Source organism: Notothenia coriiceps, unplaced genomic scaffold, assembly GCF_000735185.1.
Source record: "Notothenia coriiceps isolate Sejong01 unplaced genomic scaffold, NC01 NC01_scaffold00000709, whole genome shotgun sequence".
NCBI classification, from domain to species: Eukaryota; Metazoa; Chordata; class Actinopteri; order Perciformes; family Nototheniidae; genus Notothenia; species Notothenia coriiceps.
Genome location: NW_011333410.1, coordinates 1 through 15294, shown reverse-complemented (window position 1 = coordinate 15294; position 15294 = coordinate 1). Strand labels below are relative to the sequence as shown.

The 15294-nt window shown below is 40.4% G+C and overlaps 1 protein-coding gene across 1 annotated transcript in view; it reads right to left on the bottom strand.

Moving 5' to 3' along the window:
- Positions 1-13272, bottom strand: part of LOC104956979 (tropomyosin alpha-4 chain-like) — a 17552-nt gene extending 4280 nt beyond the window's left edge. The window contains exons 1-4 of the mRNA XM_010784572.1: positions 12706-13272; positions 1667-1800; positions 715-832; positions 550-620 (exon numbers count right to left, since the gene is read on the bottom strand). Coding sequence (XP_010782874.1) covers positions 550-620; positions 715-832; positions 1667-1800; positions 12706-12837 — 455 coding nt within the window. The 5' untranslated portion in view covers positions 12838-13272. The remainder of the gene's footprint in view (positions 1-549; positions 621-714; positions 833-1666; positions 1801-12705) is intronic.
- Between the last annotated feature and the right edge of the window lie 2022 nt (positions 13273-15294).

Here is a 15294-nt window from a genome sequence, read left to right as displayed (position 1 = left end):
GGGGGGGGGGGCGGGGCGTAGTAATCAGCAGCGAACCGCTTCAACACGTGTATGTATTTCGGTTTATTCATGGCATTCATTTTGTTATTCTACAGTATTGTTGTTTTATTTGTTAATGTATACAACCCAATTTGTGTTCTTTGATATTGAAAAGGATATCGCATTGTGTTTGTTACTTTCGTTGCAGTTGAAAGTGTAATTTGGCTTGGCTTCCTATTTTTTATGGACATGCTTTTATTTTGAAGGAGAGTTAGCACTGTTGACAGGAAGTTGTTGTTGCTAAGGAAACAACGTGACTTAGATTAACGGAGAAAAGTAATATCTACATATAAAGACGGAGAAAGTAAACGATAAAGTTTATGGTTAAGTGTTAGCACCCCCGAAGAGGCACAAGCCCTTACGTTGATATGGGAGATTTCAATAAATTCAATCAAAAACGGAAAAAAAACGAACATCCGAATAACGAAATTGAAACCCGAATAGTACTCCAACGAACGAATATTCGGGTACAGCCCTAGTGTGTTTTCGAGTTATGATAATGCTTTTTACCATTCTGAGAGCTCGGCCCTCTCCTCGGCTCTCTCCAGCTCTCCCTCCAGGATCACCAGCTTACGGGCCACCTGGGGAGAAAACATTTAAACATTTTAGACTTAACATAATCCGAAAGACAAGAGTAGGTGAAAATAAGGACTAAAATCAGGAAGTCAGTCTCACCTCCTCGTATTTGCGGTCGGCCTCCTCTGCGATGTGTTTGGCCTCCTTTAGCTGAATCTCCTGGATCTCCATCTTCTCCTCGTCCTTACCCGCTCGGTTCTCAATAACCTTCATCCCTCTGATTGGACAAGACACAAAAAAGGTTTTCAATGACGCTTTGATAGCCAGGTAAAAACACATGTTCTCTAATACATAAAGAAACTATCACAACATTTCAATCTAAAGAAAATGTCGGTTAAATAAGGTTTTAATAACGTTTTAAAGGTCTGCTATCATGCTATTTTTAGGCATATATTATGGGTCTCAGATATATATAAAAACATGTCTATGATGTGTTTTGCTCAAAATACCAAACAGATCATGGATTTTAGACATCCCTCATATCCCTCTATTTCAGGCCTGTTAGAGAAACGCTGATCTGGGTCCTTAGCTTGAAAAAAAAAAAAAAAGGAGGCGGAGCTAATGCCTGATCAGAATTATACCGGCAGATAAAGTTAAATTCTGCTGTGATTAAACGCCATCAAGTTCCAAACCACATCAAGGATTATTTCTGAAACAGTATGGAGCTCAAATGCTTTTTCTCTTGCGGGTTTATCACAAAGTGAGTTCCTTTTTTGATTTCCTGCTTCTTTACACATACTCTCTCCAGTACAGGTTAGCTCTGAGTGTTAGCGATGCTTGCTAATGTAAACACACAACACATTGCGTCCAAAACAGTCGCGCATTGTTTCTGATAGTGCTTTGGGTCCACATTTCAGATATTACGTCATATCGGACGCAAATCTGGATCAACTCCGTTGTAGCCGCGTTTTTAGAGATTTGGGTACGGAGGAAAAGAGAGAGGGTTTTGTCTTCTGACACTTTGTGAGTTTCCTGACACACCGGGGACACATATTTATGTATAAAAGATATCAACAAGTGCATTTTGCATGATAGGTCCCCTTTAATGTACCTCTCGCTCTCGTCCGCGGCCTTCTCAGCCTCCTCCAGCTTCTGCAGCGCCGTGGCCAGCCTCTCCTGGGCTCGGTCCAGTTCCTCCTCCACCAGCTGGATCCTACGGTTCAGACCGGCTACATCTCCCTCCGCCTGACAGGAGAGGAAACAAGGAGACATTTAGTCATTCATTCAACTTTAAATCATCCAAGCTGGTCTCCCCTTCCCCCTCTTTCCCGTCATAAAACAGGAAGAGAAGGAAAAGGCCCAAAGAGGGCAGAGGGGGGAAGCTTGAGAAAAGTATGAATGGCTCGAAGGGAAATATGGACCTGAAGCTTTTTTCAAATGTTCTGTGCAGCGAAATAAACGGTGTAAAAAACAACCGTGTTATTATTCCTCTCTAAACACAAGGGAATTGAAGTTGATATATATTAGCTGAGATTAACTTAGTTGAACTCATACCTTATTGTTTTAAGCTCTTTCTGAGATCATGTTGCAATGCAATAAAATAAAATCAAGACTGGGATCAAAGTTTATTTCCCAGGAACCCCGTGTGATGTCGTGTCTCAGCCGAAATGTGGAAGCTTCAATCAGTCATTTTATCCATGAGCTTCTCATACAAGTAGTGCAGGGCAACAACAGTTTCTTGTTGTTAAAAATGTCTTAAACGGAAACATCTAAGCACAGATTTAATTGTGTTTACCTTCTATGCTACAGCTAGGTATGTTCCACTTCTAAAACCCACTCCTGTGGTTTCTTACGTTTACGAGGAAAGTAAAGAAGATGCTTGTGAAAATTCAGGATGATGTAGTTTTGGTAATGTTTTTGTATATTTCAAAGTAGTTATGAAGAAAGCACTCACCATGTTTCACCACTGCAAAGTTACAGTGCATTTTATTTGGAAAGCTGTTAAAATGCTAATCGATTGAGCAAGGTAAACAAACATTTGGTGAAATGCTTTTTCAAGCATTTCTTTCTCGTCTAAATGCTTTTCCAAAGCACTTTGAACTGCCCTGTAATAAAATAAATAAAATTGCTTTGCCTAACCTCTTACTCTGAAATAACATTTGTGTAAAATGTGTTGATTTAATTATTATTAATCGCTCTACTGTGTTTGTGTTCTGTACACAAGAATGAAATACAAATGAGAAAGTTTAAACTACACAAACTAAAATGCTTTCGATTCCATCTGTGAGATATCTGTTCCTCCTATGCTCATGTTTCCCAAATCAAAGGTTGTGTAGCTTAGGTAGGAATAATAGGTGAAATGGAGACAGCTGGAGAATGTTCAGTATAAAGGCATGGCCTACCTACAAAAACACAACCACTAACTGCTGAGTCTGCCTGGAAAGAGTAATCCTTTGTAATATCTAAACATCGCAGGACTCTGGATGTGAATGAAACGTTTACAAAGACTTCATTTCCGGTGACTGTGAATTCAGAGCTGGGCCAAGCAGGGCGGACGAATGGGATTCTTCTCATCTGCCCTTTGTCAACAAAAGGCTGAGAGAGGAAAAAGAAAGCAAACAGACAACTACACAGGCATTTCCTCTCTGCTGGACACACAGTTGATCCTCCTAGGGAGCCGCTTTCAATCTGGAAACTAGTCCAAGTCCAAGTCTGTTTCACAAAGAGAGCGTCCACTGTTACAAAGTTTACAACCAGTCTGCTCAAACAGCACATCACTGCACTTTCAAACTGCTATACAAAGCTGAATTATCCATTCAAACCCCGAGTACTCACACAAGTTTAGTCCCTGTGTTGCTAAAGTGAAGCAGCTGGGGATTTCTTAGACAAACAGACGCTTTTCTGTGCTCAGTGGCAGGGCAGCAGTTTGTAGGTCAGTGACTCATTAGCCAGGAGTCAAGCTGCCAGTTAAAGTGTCTGCACTTCAGCCTACACGTATGTGAGTCATGCTGATGATATGATCTTGGCGAGATAAAGTCATTAAGAGAAGTAAAAAGAAAGGATGGGCAGTGAGGAGGAAAGGTAACACTGTGGAGAGAAGAGCTCAGAAAGAATGGAAAAGTTATTAAGTCTGTTTGAGCTGGGAATAAATAGACCTCGATACAGTCTATTCTTCCATTCTGTCATACACTCCATACTTCAGGAAATGAAAGCATGGTTTCCTTCTTGTTGGCACAGGCCCCTATTTTAATTTCTCCATGTCACCCTAGACTGCTGACTAGCCAGCCAGTCAGTCTTTCCACCTCTCCTTCTTTTTCTCTTTCTGTCCTCTCCCAGGTCCTGCCCTGCTGCACCCACAGGGGGAGGCCGCTGATATGAGACAGGAAATGTCTGCGAACTAGCGTTGACATGCCTTAAAACAACCAGAACTTGATAGGAGGAAAAACCAAACCTAACACGGAATGAATGAAAAGCCATAAATCGGTCAAACATCTTGAAATCTCATCAGCAAGGTCAACACTTCATGTCGCTGCTGAGAAACGGCAAACAGAATTTAATCAGAGCCTGAAATAACAAGTATTTTAACTCCCTGAGTCCGGAGTGAAGCAATGCAGTGGACCAGTCTGCACACAAACAAACATGCTATTCATGAGCGTTAGGTGAGCCACACAGGCACGTCAGACGCTGTAGATGCACTTGCAGACACACAAAAACATGCAAACAGTCACTGTCAATCTCTGCTGCTCTAAAACAAACATCAGCAGCTAGCAACCAGGCAGGTTTCCCGCACGTGTCGTCAAGTAACACACAAACCAAAGTCTTCCCTAACGCCACAATGCCGGTAACATATATCTCCAAATGTGTGCAACCTGGGGTGCTTTCTGTTATAAAATGTTCACACTCACAGATGGGGGAATCCCCTTTCAGACAGACATAGCCTTGTGTAAAGTAAGAAAGCATAAAGTACACACTCTCACGCCTCTAATTCACTCAGCCATGACCAGAGAAGCTTTTCCTGTAAGTCCTGAAGAGAATGTTTGAAAGTAAATTCCCTTCTGCAGTTTTATTTAACCAATGCTTAAAGCACACAAACACTTTGAGTATTCAGAGATAGCCACACAGATAACAGACGACAATGTTCAGGTAAAGGTCACAAGAACTATAGTCTTATGACAAGCCTAACACACTCTCAGGATAGATGGTAATGTGACTTTACAAAAGAGGATCTTAAAAATAAGTGACAGGAAGTGTGCTGCCCGACATCCTTTCATTTCCTCCCTTTGATTGTTCTTTCTTTCAGAGCTGGTTTTCTCTCCGTCTCGTGGCCATGCCCCTTCCTTTAGCAACCGCTTTGCATTCTCCGGCTGCCAGGGACGCACACTGCCTTATATGGTAAAACAAACTATGGAGAATGTTTGTGGTGGAGTATCAGGAAGATTGAGGCGCGCGGCCACACACACACACACACACACACACACACACACACACACACACACACACACACACACACACACACACACACACACACACACACACACTTTGGGGAATTTGCTACAGTCAATACCCATCTACATCCAGCATGTGGTTAGCTTAGCACAAACAGCTAGCTTATCTTTTCCCGGAAGGAGCTACATCCACCTACCTGCACCTCTAAAGCAACTCACTTCTTATATCTTGTTGTATTCATCCATACCAACACTGAACCGTAACAGCTTCAGTGGGTTTTCCTCCTCACGCCCAGTCGACACATACATTGGCATTTAAAAAATGTTGCTTTTTGTTTTAAGTGTTCAGGTTTTTTCTCCACACCCACAAGGGGTTTTAAGTGACTGAAAATACAGCTTTTGAGTCAAGTTTTCAGTGTCGATGGGTACATTATTCAGCTTGTAACATTAAAGTGTGCACATGCGTTATTTTGTAAGGTGTCAAAAAACGAGGCCATGCAAACAGAGGACATGGCCAAAATAGTGCTGGTTCAAACTTTATAAGTAGAAGTTTTCTAAACATGCAAGCTTACCAATTATTGTACATTTACTGTTCCACTATATTGAGGAACAGAGGCATCACAATACTACATGGTTATATCCAACACTTCATTTGATTGGGGTCCAACCTGACTTTTGGGCTTTTCAGCGCTCCAACTGTGCATTTTCATTTGGGCAGAGATTTTTCATAAACAGTGGTTGTGTGGAAGGGATTTTTCACTATAATTTGAACAAATCCCAGCCTACATGTGGACTAGGCCTTATATTCTCAACTAATTGCCTGGCAAACGCACAGTAACAAGACTCCGTGATATCAAATTGAATTGCTTTACACTTTTGAATAGAACAAAAGAGGTAAACTGGTGAATTTGTGACTGGTACTGTGCGCAGAGTTTAAAAAAACAGACAGAACTAGACTAGCTGTTTCAAGTCTTTCTGCTAATCTAACAGCTGTTGAATGAATCTTTACATTTAACATACAGACGTGCGAGTGGTATCGATCGAGCGGCAAGAAGGAAGTGAGCTTGTTTTCGAAAAAACTATTCCTCAAACAGTCAGTGAGGAGGGTTATTCTGAGCAGCATTAAAAAGTGACACAAACTAGGGCTGAACGATTCATCGATTTTAAATCGAAATTTGAAATTATGCAATTAAAAAAATCGCAAAGCCTGCGATTTCTTTTAAACTTTTTTTTTATTGTGTGTCAGTCATCCACACCAATCAGAAGTGCTGTGCTTGTGCTCCACATCCAGCCATTGTAAACCAATCAGAAGTGGCCCATGATAGAAGGTGATAGACAGATTGATCCAATCACCTGCCACGTATTTTTGAAAGTGCCTGCCCTTTTCCAAATGGCTTCCAATGGAGCTTTCCTAGATGGTTTGGTGAAACCATCTGAGTCAGGTTAGTAATGCTCCATCACATGTTCTAGATCTATTACAGGGTGAGTCTTAAACTGAAGCTTAAAGGTGACCTATCATGCAAAATGCACTTTTGTACGTCTTTTATACATAAATATGTGTCCCCGGTGTTCCAGGGAACTCACCAAGTGTCAGAAAACACAACCCTCTCTATTTTCCTCCATACCCAAATCTCTTAAAAAGGGGCTGCAACGGATCTGATACAGACTGATCCAGATTTGAACACTTCTATGACGTCACAGAAGTGGCGCTACGGCTATTGGGCCAACTCCACCAATCAGGAGGAGACAGCCACGGACATTGCCGTTCGAAAGCGCTGGAGACGCTGTAGTACATATGCCAGGCCTGTAGATGGTGCTGTTCTCACAGAATCAGCCCATGCAAAGACAGTGTTAAATTGAGCGAAATGAGGAATGGCTAAAATGCATGATCTGTTTGGTATTTTGAAAAATAAAAAGTATAAATATGCCTTATATAGGTATGGTCCTACACTATATTATTCAAATATAGCATGATAGGTCCACTTTAACTTTAAAGCAACCCAACGGAAGTCTCATGTAAGTTTAGTTCTTTCAGTCGTAGCTCGGGCTGCGGGGGTGCTAGAGACGGGAGCACGTTGATACGACCTTCCTAGCCGGAGATATGGCCGCATTTTACAATAAACTTCCGTTGGGTCGCTTAAAAACAAATATCGCAAATCGAATCGCAATATCTGTCAGAAAAATCGCAATTAGATCATTTCCCCAAATCTTGCAGCACTAATTCAGACTACATCATGTTAGAATAATCTTTCCATCACTTTCACTGCTGTGTACTTAGTAAACAGTCTAACATCTGACTTGAAGATACAGCACAGCTCTACAGGGAGTGACTTTAGAAATACCTGAGTGCATTGGAGACAAGATCAAGGACGAAAGAGGAACCTAATTATTGGCTGATTCCAGGGCAGTGGGCTAATGAGCTGCACAATGCTGATGGGGTTCAGGGGAAGTTATTCCTGACACTGCTGCTAACACTACTCTCAATGCAAGTGTGTGTCTGTGAGCGTGTAATCTTTTCCCACGAACATCTGGCATGCAAAGAGAGCTGCACTCAATGTATAAGGCAGCCTGTCATGAGGCGTGATATGTAAAAGACGGTCATTAAACTTCCAGACAAGCATAACAATGAGATCTCTCTGTGCAAAAAAAGGGACAGATCATGAGCTGCTAAGTCTGTCGTTCAGGCGCTGCTGCATACTGAAGTGAATTATCCGGAAAAGAGAGTCATTGCAACGTGAACAATTGCCCTTCAGGAATTCATAGTTATGACAAAATTATGAAGACAGTTGTCCTTCTTGCATATATGTTACATTTCTGGAAAAATGGCATCCAATTATGTAGTCCAACTAGCAAACCTAGAAGCGGTTTTAATAAATAAAAGTGTTTATTTGGTTCTTTCAGCTTTAAACGATAATGGAAATGGTATTCATTTAGCTTTAAAGTACCATATAAACATTTATGTGCAGTGCTAACACGCCAACAGATGCAAAGATCCTGCTTTGACAAAAACAACAGCAAAAATGTCATCACCAAGCCTTACATGCATCCGTAGAGAAAATATATCTGCATAATTTCTACACTCTTAATCTACTAAATGACATTATAGCTAATTTAGCACCATCTTTGTCCTGCATAAAAGCGAAACCACAACTTCCACAAACCGCTAACATGGGAGTTTTCTCCAGAATGCCGACAGCGACTGCCAAAACGTCTCAACATGTGGCAGTTATATTTGGAAAGTTGGGCTCTTCCCAGGGAGAAGGTCCAAAGAAAACACTCTACGGCTAGAGGCCCATCAGAAAACCCTCAAGCCATTGGACCACAATAAGCAGCAAAGAGATGAAACCTCTCGCTGATTCTAACAAACTGTTGAGCTGAGAGAAGTATTTCTAAATGACTTCGTACAATTAGCTTTCAATATGTGGTGTAAGTGGTATAGAATAGAGCTGCAACGTATAACTGCCAAATATTTGGAACATCGACTCACTGCAAAGTAATTTTCCATCCAAAAATGTCAGAAAATGCAGGTTTCAGACCATTACATATGGAGATTTCAAGCTTTATTTTATAACATCTTTTCGGGGTATAAAACAAGCCATTTAAAGAAATCACCTTGGACTTTGAGAGACTATGGATTCAACATTTTCTGACTAAACTATTTATTGATTAATGTAGAAAACAATTAGCAGAATAATCAATTAAAGAAATCACTATATGTTGCAGCCCTAATTATTAAATGAGAACTGTTGTAATGCATATCTAGAAAATCCAATGTTCATGCCATTACGTTACAGTAGATATTAAAATAAAAAAGGACATATAATTAGGTATGGTTTGAAATCAGTAGGTTACATGGCTTTAAGATGGGCTTTAGTATTAAACTTGTACGAAAATTGTGTGCCACTAACTGGAATCCATGTACTCTTGGTCCACACACACACACACTAATCTTCCTGTTGATCAGGGCTGAAGCTCAGGGACAGGAAGTGTTGGGAGTAGAAACACAGGAAGTGCTGCGCCAGAGTCGGCAGACGACATCCTGGGAGGGGCAGCCTGGGTGTGTGAGTGAGTGAGTGAGTGAGTGAGTGAGTGAGTGAGTGAGTGAGTGTAATATAATAGGATTTTGAGTCCCACTTCCCCTTTTATCTGTCTTTAGATTTTGATGAGTTTAAAATGTATGGCAAGAAGTGACGGGAAATCCAATTGACTGTTCTGAAATTAGCCAAGTCATTATTTTATCTCAGTATAAAAAACATGGTTCCGACAGGTCCTTTAACTGCATGAGAGTTTGTGAATGATGAGGGGAAAATTAAGGACTTCAAAATATAAATTTATAGACTTGGGGAATTGAAAAGGCCTGAATTTATACATTTTTGTAAAAGTTGGTCTGAAAAGTCCATGAAAGGTCTCTATATTTGATGTTTAAGAAGGCATGGGAACCCTGAATACATGATGGAATGTGTCAATAACATAAAATCAACCTTCACACATTTGCTTCCATGATATAAAAAGCAGCCAGTCTAGTTTATCTGTGTTGCTCACACAGCTCTCAGGGTCATGAATGAAGAACAAATCTTCGTCTTCAGCCCGACCTTCGACTCAAACAAGCAGCTGCTGTAAACACTATGAAGAATGAACAGTTCATTGAGATTAACATCCGTAAATAAAAAACATCTAAGGCGGTCAAAAGAGCGTTTTAACACAATGTCTCTTGTGTAAGCTGACAGAGACTTAAAGCATTATTGAGTAACGTCTCCAGAGGCGTCAAAAAACCACAATGAAGTAACACGAGGCAATTACATTTCTTTTATTCTTTAGTAAGATATGTGGCCAAGTCGTTTTTTTCTTCCCTGCCTCCAAACAATGATTCCTTAACACTCGGCGAACGTGTTTTGATCTCCCTGTGCTCTGATGAAAAGGGTTTTTGTGCCATGGAATAACTGCAGGTTGTCCTAATTATTCACATCTGGGACCACAGCAGCCTCGCCACACAAACGCTGTTTCACTTTGAATGGAGTGAGAAGTGAAAAAGCTGAACCTGCTTTTACACTTTAAGGCTGAAATGGAAACACTTTTTCCAAAATACAAAGTCTTACAACCCTCCTATTTATTTACAAGCATTGTAAACAAGTTGTTTTACACATACTCTAACGTAGTAGCTGATATGGGCGCTATCTAAGTGTTAATTGATCTATTTGTCAACACATTCATTCAATGAACGGCACTAATGTATTCAACACAGCTGTAACTAGGCGATATGAACTGTGGATTTATGGTAGAAGTGTCTTTATATCTGCTCATAAATATTTATCACGGTGTTAAGTGTTTACAGTTACCGTAATATCTCTAAAAATCCACACCTGAATCGTCCTTATAAAAAGTGCTCGTCACCACATCTGGCTCTGAAGCAGTATATCACTCTTGCATTTGGTTGGAAACACATCAAAGCCTCAATTTACATCAGAAAGTGATAGTAGATGTCAGCCTCTCTATCCCAAAAGATGAAATGTTACCAGAAATCTGTTTATTAAGCACATTTACTATGCTTTCCATTGAGAAGTATTCCTGCAAGTTGAAGATTTCGCTAAACAAAACAAACAGACATTCAATGAGTCAAAACCAGCTGGCTCCTCCTTTGCCAACCAAGCAATAAGTCGATTGAATTTACACAAATAATAATGCAAGAGGACAGCTTTAAAACATGTGTTACCAGAGATGTTTGATGCAAGAAGGTCGTCAGCATGAATCAAATAAAAACATTTTGGTTCATTAAAACCAAAAAGACCAATAAAACCAACCCTTGAGAAAGCATCGACCGAACAAAGACAACATCCCAATACTTAATGATAGAGTTAAGGTCGGTCCCAACATGAATTGACCATAAGAAAACTATGCCCTTGAATTTAAACACTGTAATTATTATAAATAATGATTACTGACGTCACTGATGTGTATATATAGAACCCTAACCCACAAGGCGACCAAACGCCCTATTGTCAAAGGACCATGTTACCTAATAGGCAGTCTGTAACAAAAGGGGTAAATCCTACAGCACACCAGCTCCTTTCATCATCTCAGCTCCATATCTTTACAGCCACACCTTCCCCTCCCACTCTCCTTCAATCTCTCCTCTTGTCCTGTCATTAACCGGCTCCTATGCAAAAGGATATGGCTCCGAATGCCATAAAGCAGCACGTGAAACAAGTCAAGACTGTTACCTAACTGTGCCGCTAAGCATTTTTTTTTCTCCAATTGAAGCACCACACCTTTTCTGTGTGTGGCTACAGTCCTCGGAAGTGGGCTGAGTCAAGAGAGAGGCAGGTGACAGACATGGGTGAATACGTACTGTATGAGTCATTTTCAAAACATCCCCGCGTCGAGAAACCACATTTTTGTGTGGTAACTCAATCTGAATTGTTCTCCTGCTTCTGCTACTGTACTGATGAATCTTAAACGCATGGAAGTGGGTCTACAATGCTATTTTCATTATATATTAATCTGTCAAATATTTTTCTGGTCAAACAAATGTGAGAAAATAGTGGAAAATGTCCTTTGTAGTCACTCAAAGATCAATGCAATGCCTAAAAATGTCTTGTGCGTCAATTCAAATCCCAAAGAGAGTCACTTAAGTATGAATTAAGCGTAACATTAAGAAATCTCCATATTTGAGAGGCTTAAAACAGCATTTTCTGCCATTTTGGCATTAAAATGACTTTAAAGATGATTAAAAGTATCTCATTTGTTAATGATCGAATTGATTTATCTACAGAATAACAGTTTGATCTACATAATGTCAGTCAATAGCAAACAAATGTACTTTCCAAGTTCCTAAAGTCAAGTGACATCTTCAATTATCTTGTTTTGTTTGACCAACAGTCTAAAACCAAATAATGTCAAGTTGATTTTCATGGAGGTGTAAAAAAACTGGAACATATTAACATCTGGGAAGCTGAGAACAGTATTTCTATGACATTATGGCTTAAAGAAACTCCCTAAAAGTTTGAAATTGTTGATTCACTTTCTGTTGATCGATTAAGAAAGTAATAGCTTCAACTCTCGTTAAAAATTGCCCAATTTCCAGGCTATTCCTTTGATTCCTTAATAACAGAGTAGGCATACTTTTAAGTATATGCCTTTTATTTTCCTTTCATTGGTGGAGACAGGATGGTGGTTGGGCAGTTACCCTGGCAGCTGCTGCTGGCACACAACCCCTCTGCTGAAGTGCTTCTGAGCAAAGCGTCACAACATTATCCCTTTAATCTAAGTGTTTCCAGCTCTTAAAAGCTTCTAAAACCTCATTAATAAGTAGTTTAAAGTATAATACAATTAAATATGAACATGATGTATTAATAAGCAGTAATCCGGTGAGTCTAATAGATTAATTAAATTGCACAATAGCTCCAATGCTGTCTACGTGGTCTACACACCATTCACGGTACAGCGGCCTGTGAATCAGACACCACTGCGCATGCGCAACAGACCTGCAGGAATCCAAAGTTTTTTTCAGCGCAGACCAACGCCTTGCATTGTGGCACAATCACGCCCGCGAATGAATCAATGACATGAACTTTTCAGTATTTTTCACAGCCTGAGCAGTGTGAATATAGAGAAGTTGAAACCATTGTATAAGACTGACAGGTGATAATAGAGAGAAACTGGGGTTTTAAGACCCAGGGAAAAGAGGTTTAAAAAGTATTTGTCTCACTTTCCCCCGGAGTTCGCGTTCACTGTCCAGTTCTCTCTGTATGACCTGAGCCCGGTCCTCTGCATCGTCGGCCTGCTGCTGCAAACTCTGAATCTTCCTCTTCACGGCATCCAGAGAGTTCAAACCTGCCATTATTGCCTGTTTGGTTACTTAATTGAACACTACGCGTAAAGGGAAAAAACGCAGTTAAGACTATTTCTGGGTTGTGCAATATAAAAAAAGTCGCTACAGTGAACTGCTTATTTGGTTTAGTTAGAGTCAAACACTAAGAACTCTGAAGAAAAAGACAAAAATGTTGGTCCAAAGTCTTTGGAATGTAAAGGAGTCGTTCAAGTGCAAAGAAAAAAGTTATATAACCAGGAAGTAAACGCTGCCCAGGTGTTGGTCCAAAGTGTCTCTTCTGCTCTGTAGGAATGATACGTTCACCAGCAGTTTAAAAAGTAGTCCTCAGGAATGTTGCAGTTTTTTGGTCCGGACACACTTTTTTTTGAGGAGGAGGAATTAGAAAAGCTGCGTGGTGAGGAGAGCGGAGAGCGCCAGACTGAGAGCCGGAGGAGGAGAGCAGTGATCGGCATGATGAGGTCAGAGAGGGCGGGGCGAGAGAGAGAGAGAGAGAGAGAGTGTGTGTGTGTGTGTGTGTGTGTGTGTGTGTGTGTGTGTGTGTGTGTGTGTGTGTGTGTGTGTGTGTGTTTGGTTGAGGGGGTTACAGTTTATCCGTGTGCTCATCTTTCAGGAGTGGCTGCACAGGAATGTAACCGTCTCTGAAGTGCTTCTCTGTGGATCAAAGTGAACCCACAGCTGGGCTTGAGGACCGTCCAGCTGTGGAGTAATAGTCTCTGGTCTTTAGCAGCTCCATGGTAACGTGAGTGTGTGTCAACGTTAGAAGAACAGCAGGTAACACGACTACAGCATAAGCCTCTTGTCAATACTCACATTTGTGATTAAGATTAAATTAGACAGGGTGATGCATCATCATGACTGTATAGGGCTGGCAGTTTTTCATAAAGTGAAACTGATCATGTGTAATGCCAATAACTGCTACAAAATAATATTTAAAAAAAACTATTTATGTCATTTTTGATTATTTCCTGAAGTCTTCAAAGTTAGATCACTGTTTCTGTTTGTTATTGAGTTCAGTTGAGCTACAGAAATACTATAATTGAATCTCATACTGAATAGTTTACTCAGACCAGGATTGTTTCACCAAGATCCCAATCTGCTTCTAAGTAGATAAGAACTTTTGAATCAACATTAGTTGTGTCTGTTTCTTCATCAAGCACAGCACAGAGGCTGTTGGCTGTCACCACTATCAGGGGCTTAGAAGAGATTCAACTGGGCTATCTGAAACCGTCCATCAAATACAGAGATGAAAGACCCCCCTGTTAAATGTGTGTACAGTAAGTGTGTGACCCTTCACTCACGTCTGCAGCCGTCTTCTCGGACAGTTCCAGTTTCTCCTGAGCGTCTTTCAGGCCCTCGGAGAATTTGTCCAGTTCGTCCTCTGTCATCTTCATCTTCTTCTGCAGGTCCATCAGCTCCTCCTCCAGCTGCATGGGAGAGACCGTTAGTCCAGTCTAGTTGGTATGTTATCCAAATGATATTAGATTTGTCTTGTTTTTAACATCAGCACTTTCCCCCTAGTTGGCACGAGCATGTCCTGCGAAGTGCTTTGACCTGAAAGTCTAAAAGTATTTTATTCTGCTTGAGTCTGTTCTGTTTCATTTTGAATAGAAAAATCTCACTCTAACGAATATTATGTACGATAAAGTCGATTGTATCATATCGTATTGTATCATATAATGGTCCAAGACACTCCGAATGATTTATGTCTTAATGTGTGCATATCTATAAATGTGTCTTTTGATTGTTATACTGTAGGTATATACATTTTGCATACATATTTTTATATATATTTGTTTTTGTATTTGGGATTGTGGGAAGCGGTAATTCGATCTCTCTGTCTGTACAAACAAACTTTGACTTTGAACACATTACTAAACCTGAATCCATGAACAATAGAGAGCTGTAACTCAAATGTGGGATGTCACTTAGTACAAAGTCTGGAACTCCTCCATAGACAGTGAATTGGGAAGGTTGTTATGAATAACACTCAGAGCACCCAAAGGATTATTGCGTGACATTTTCAGTTTCAGAACTGATACACTCCCAAGAAGTCAGTTATTCATTTTGAGACTTCTGTTGTTTCTGGCTTTAACCTCATGTTAAAACAATATTGATTGTACTTTCTTAGGCCATGGAAATACCATATTGGAATTCAGAGTTTAGGAGGTGATCCCCTTTAAAAGAACGCTCCAAACCCTGGATCAGTTTTAAGCTTTAAACCTTTTAGCAACCCTAACAACCTTGTTAAGATGGTCATATTGATACAACAAATATGCTTTTACTTGCACTAAGGTGGTAGAATGGTGTAAGGGGTGTAGCTTGTGCCAGGGAAGAACCCAATAAATGGCCTCCAACATGGGCAATTTCATTAACGTGTACTGAATGCACTGTCTAGTTTTTAATGTGTTTGTACTGCGTTTTATTAATGAGTCAGCCTGATGGGACGTCGTAAAGCCAAGGTGTTTG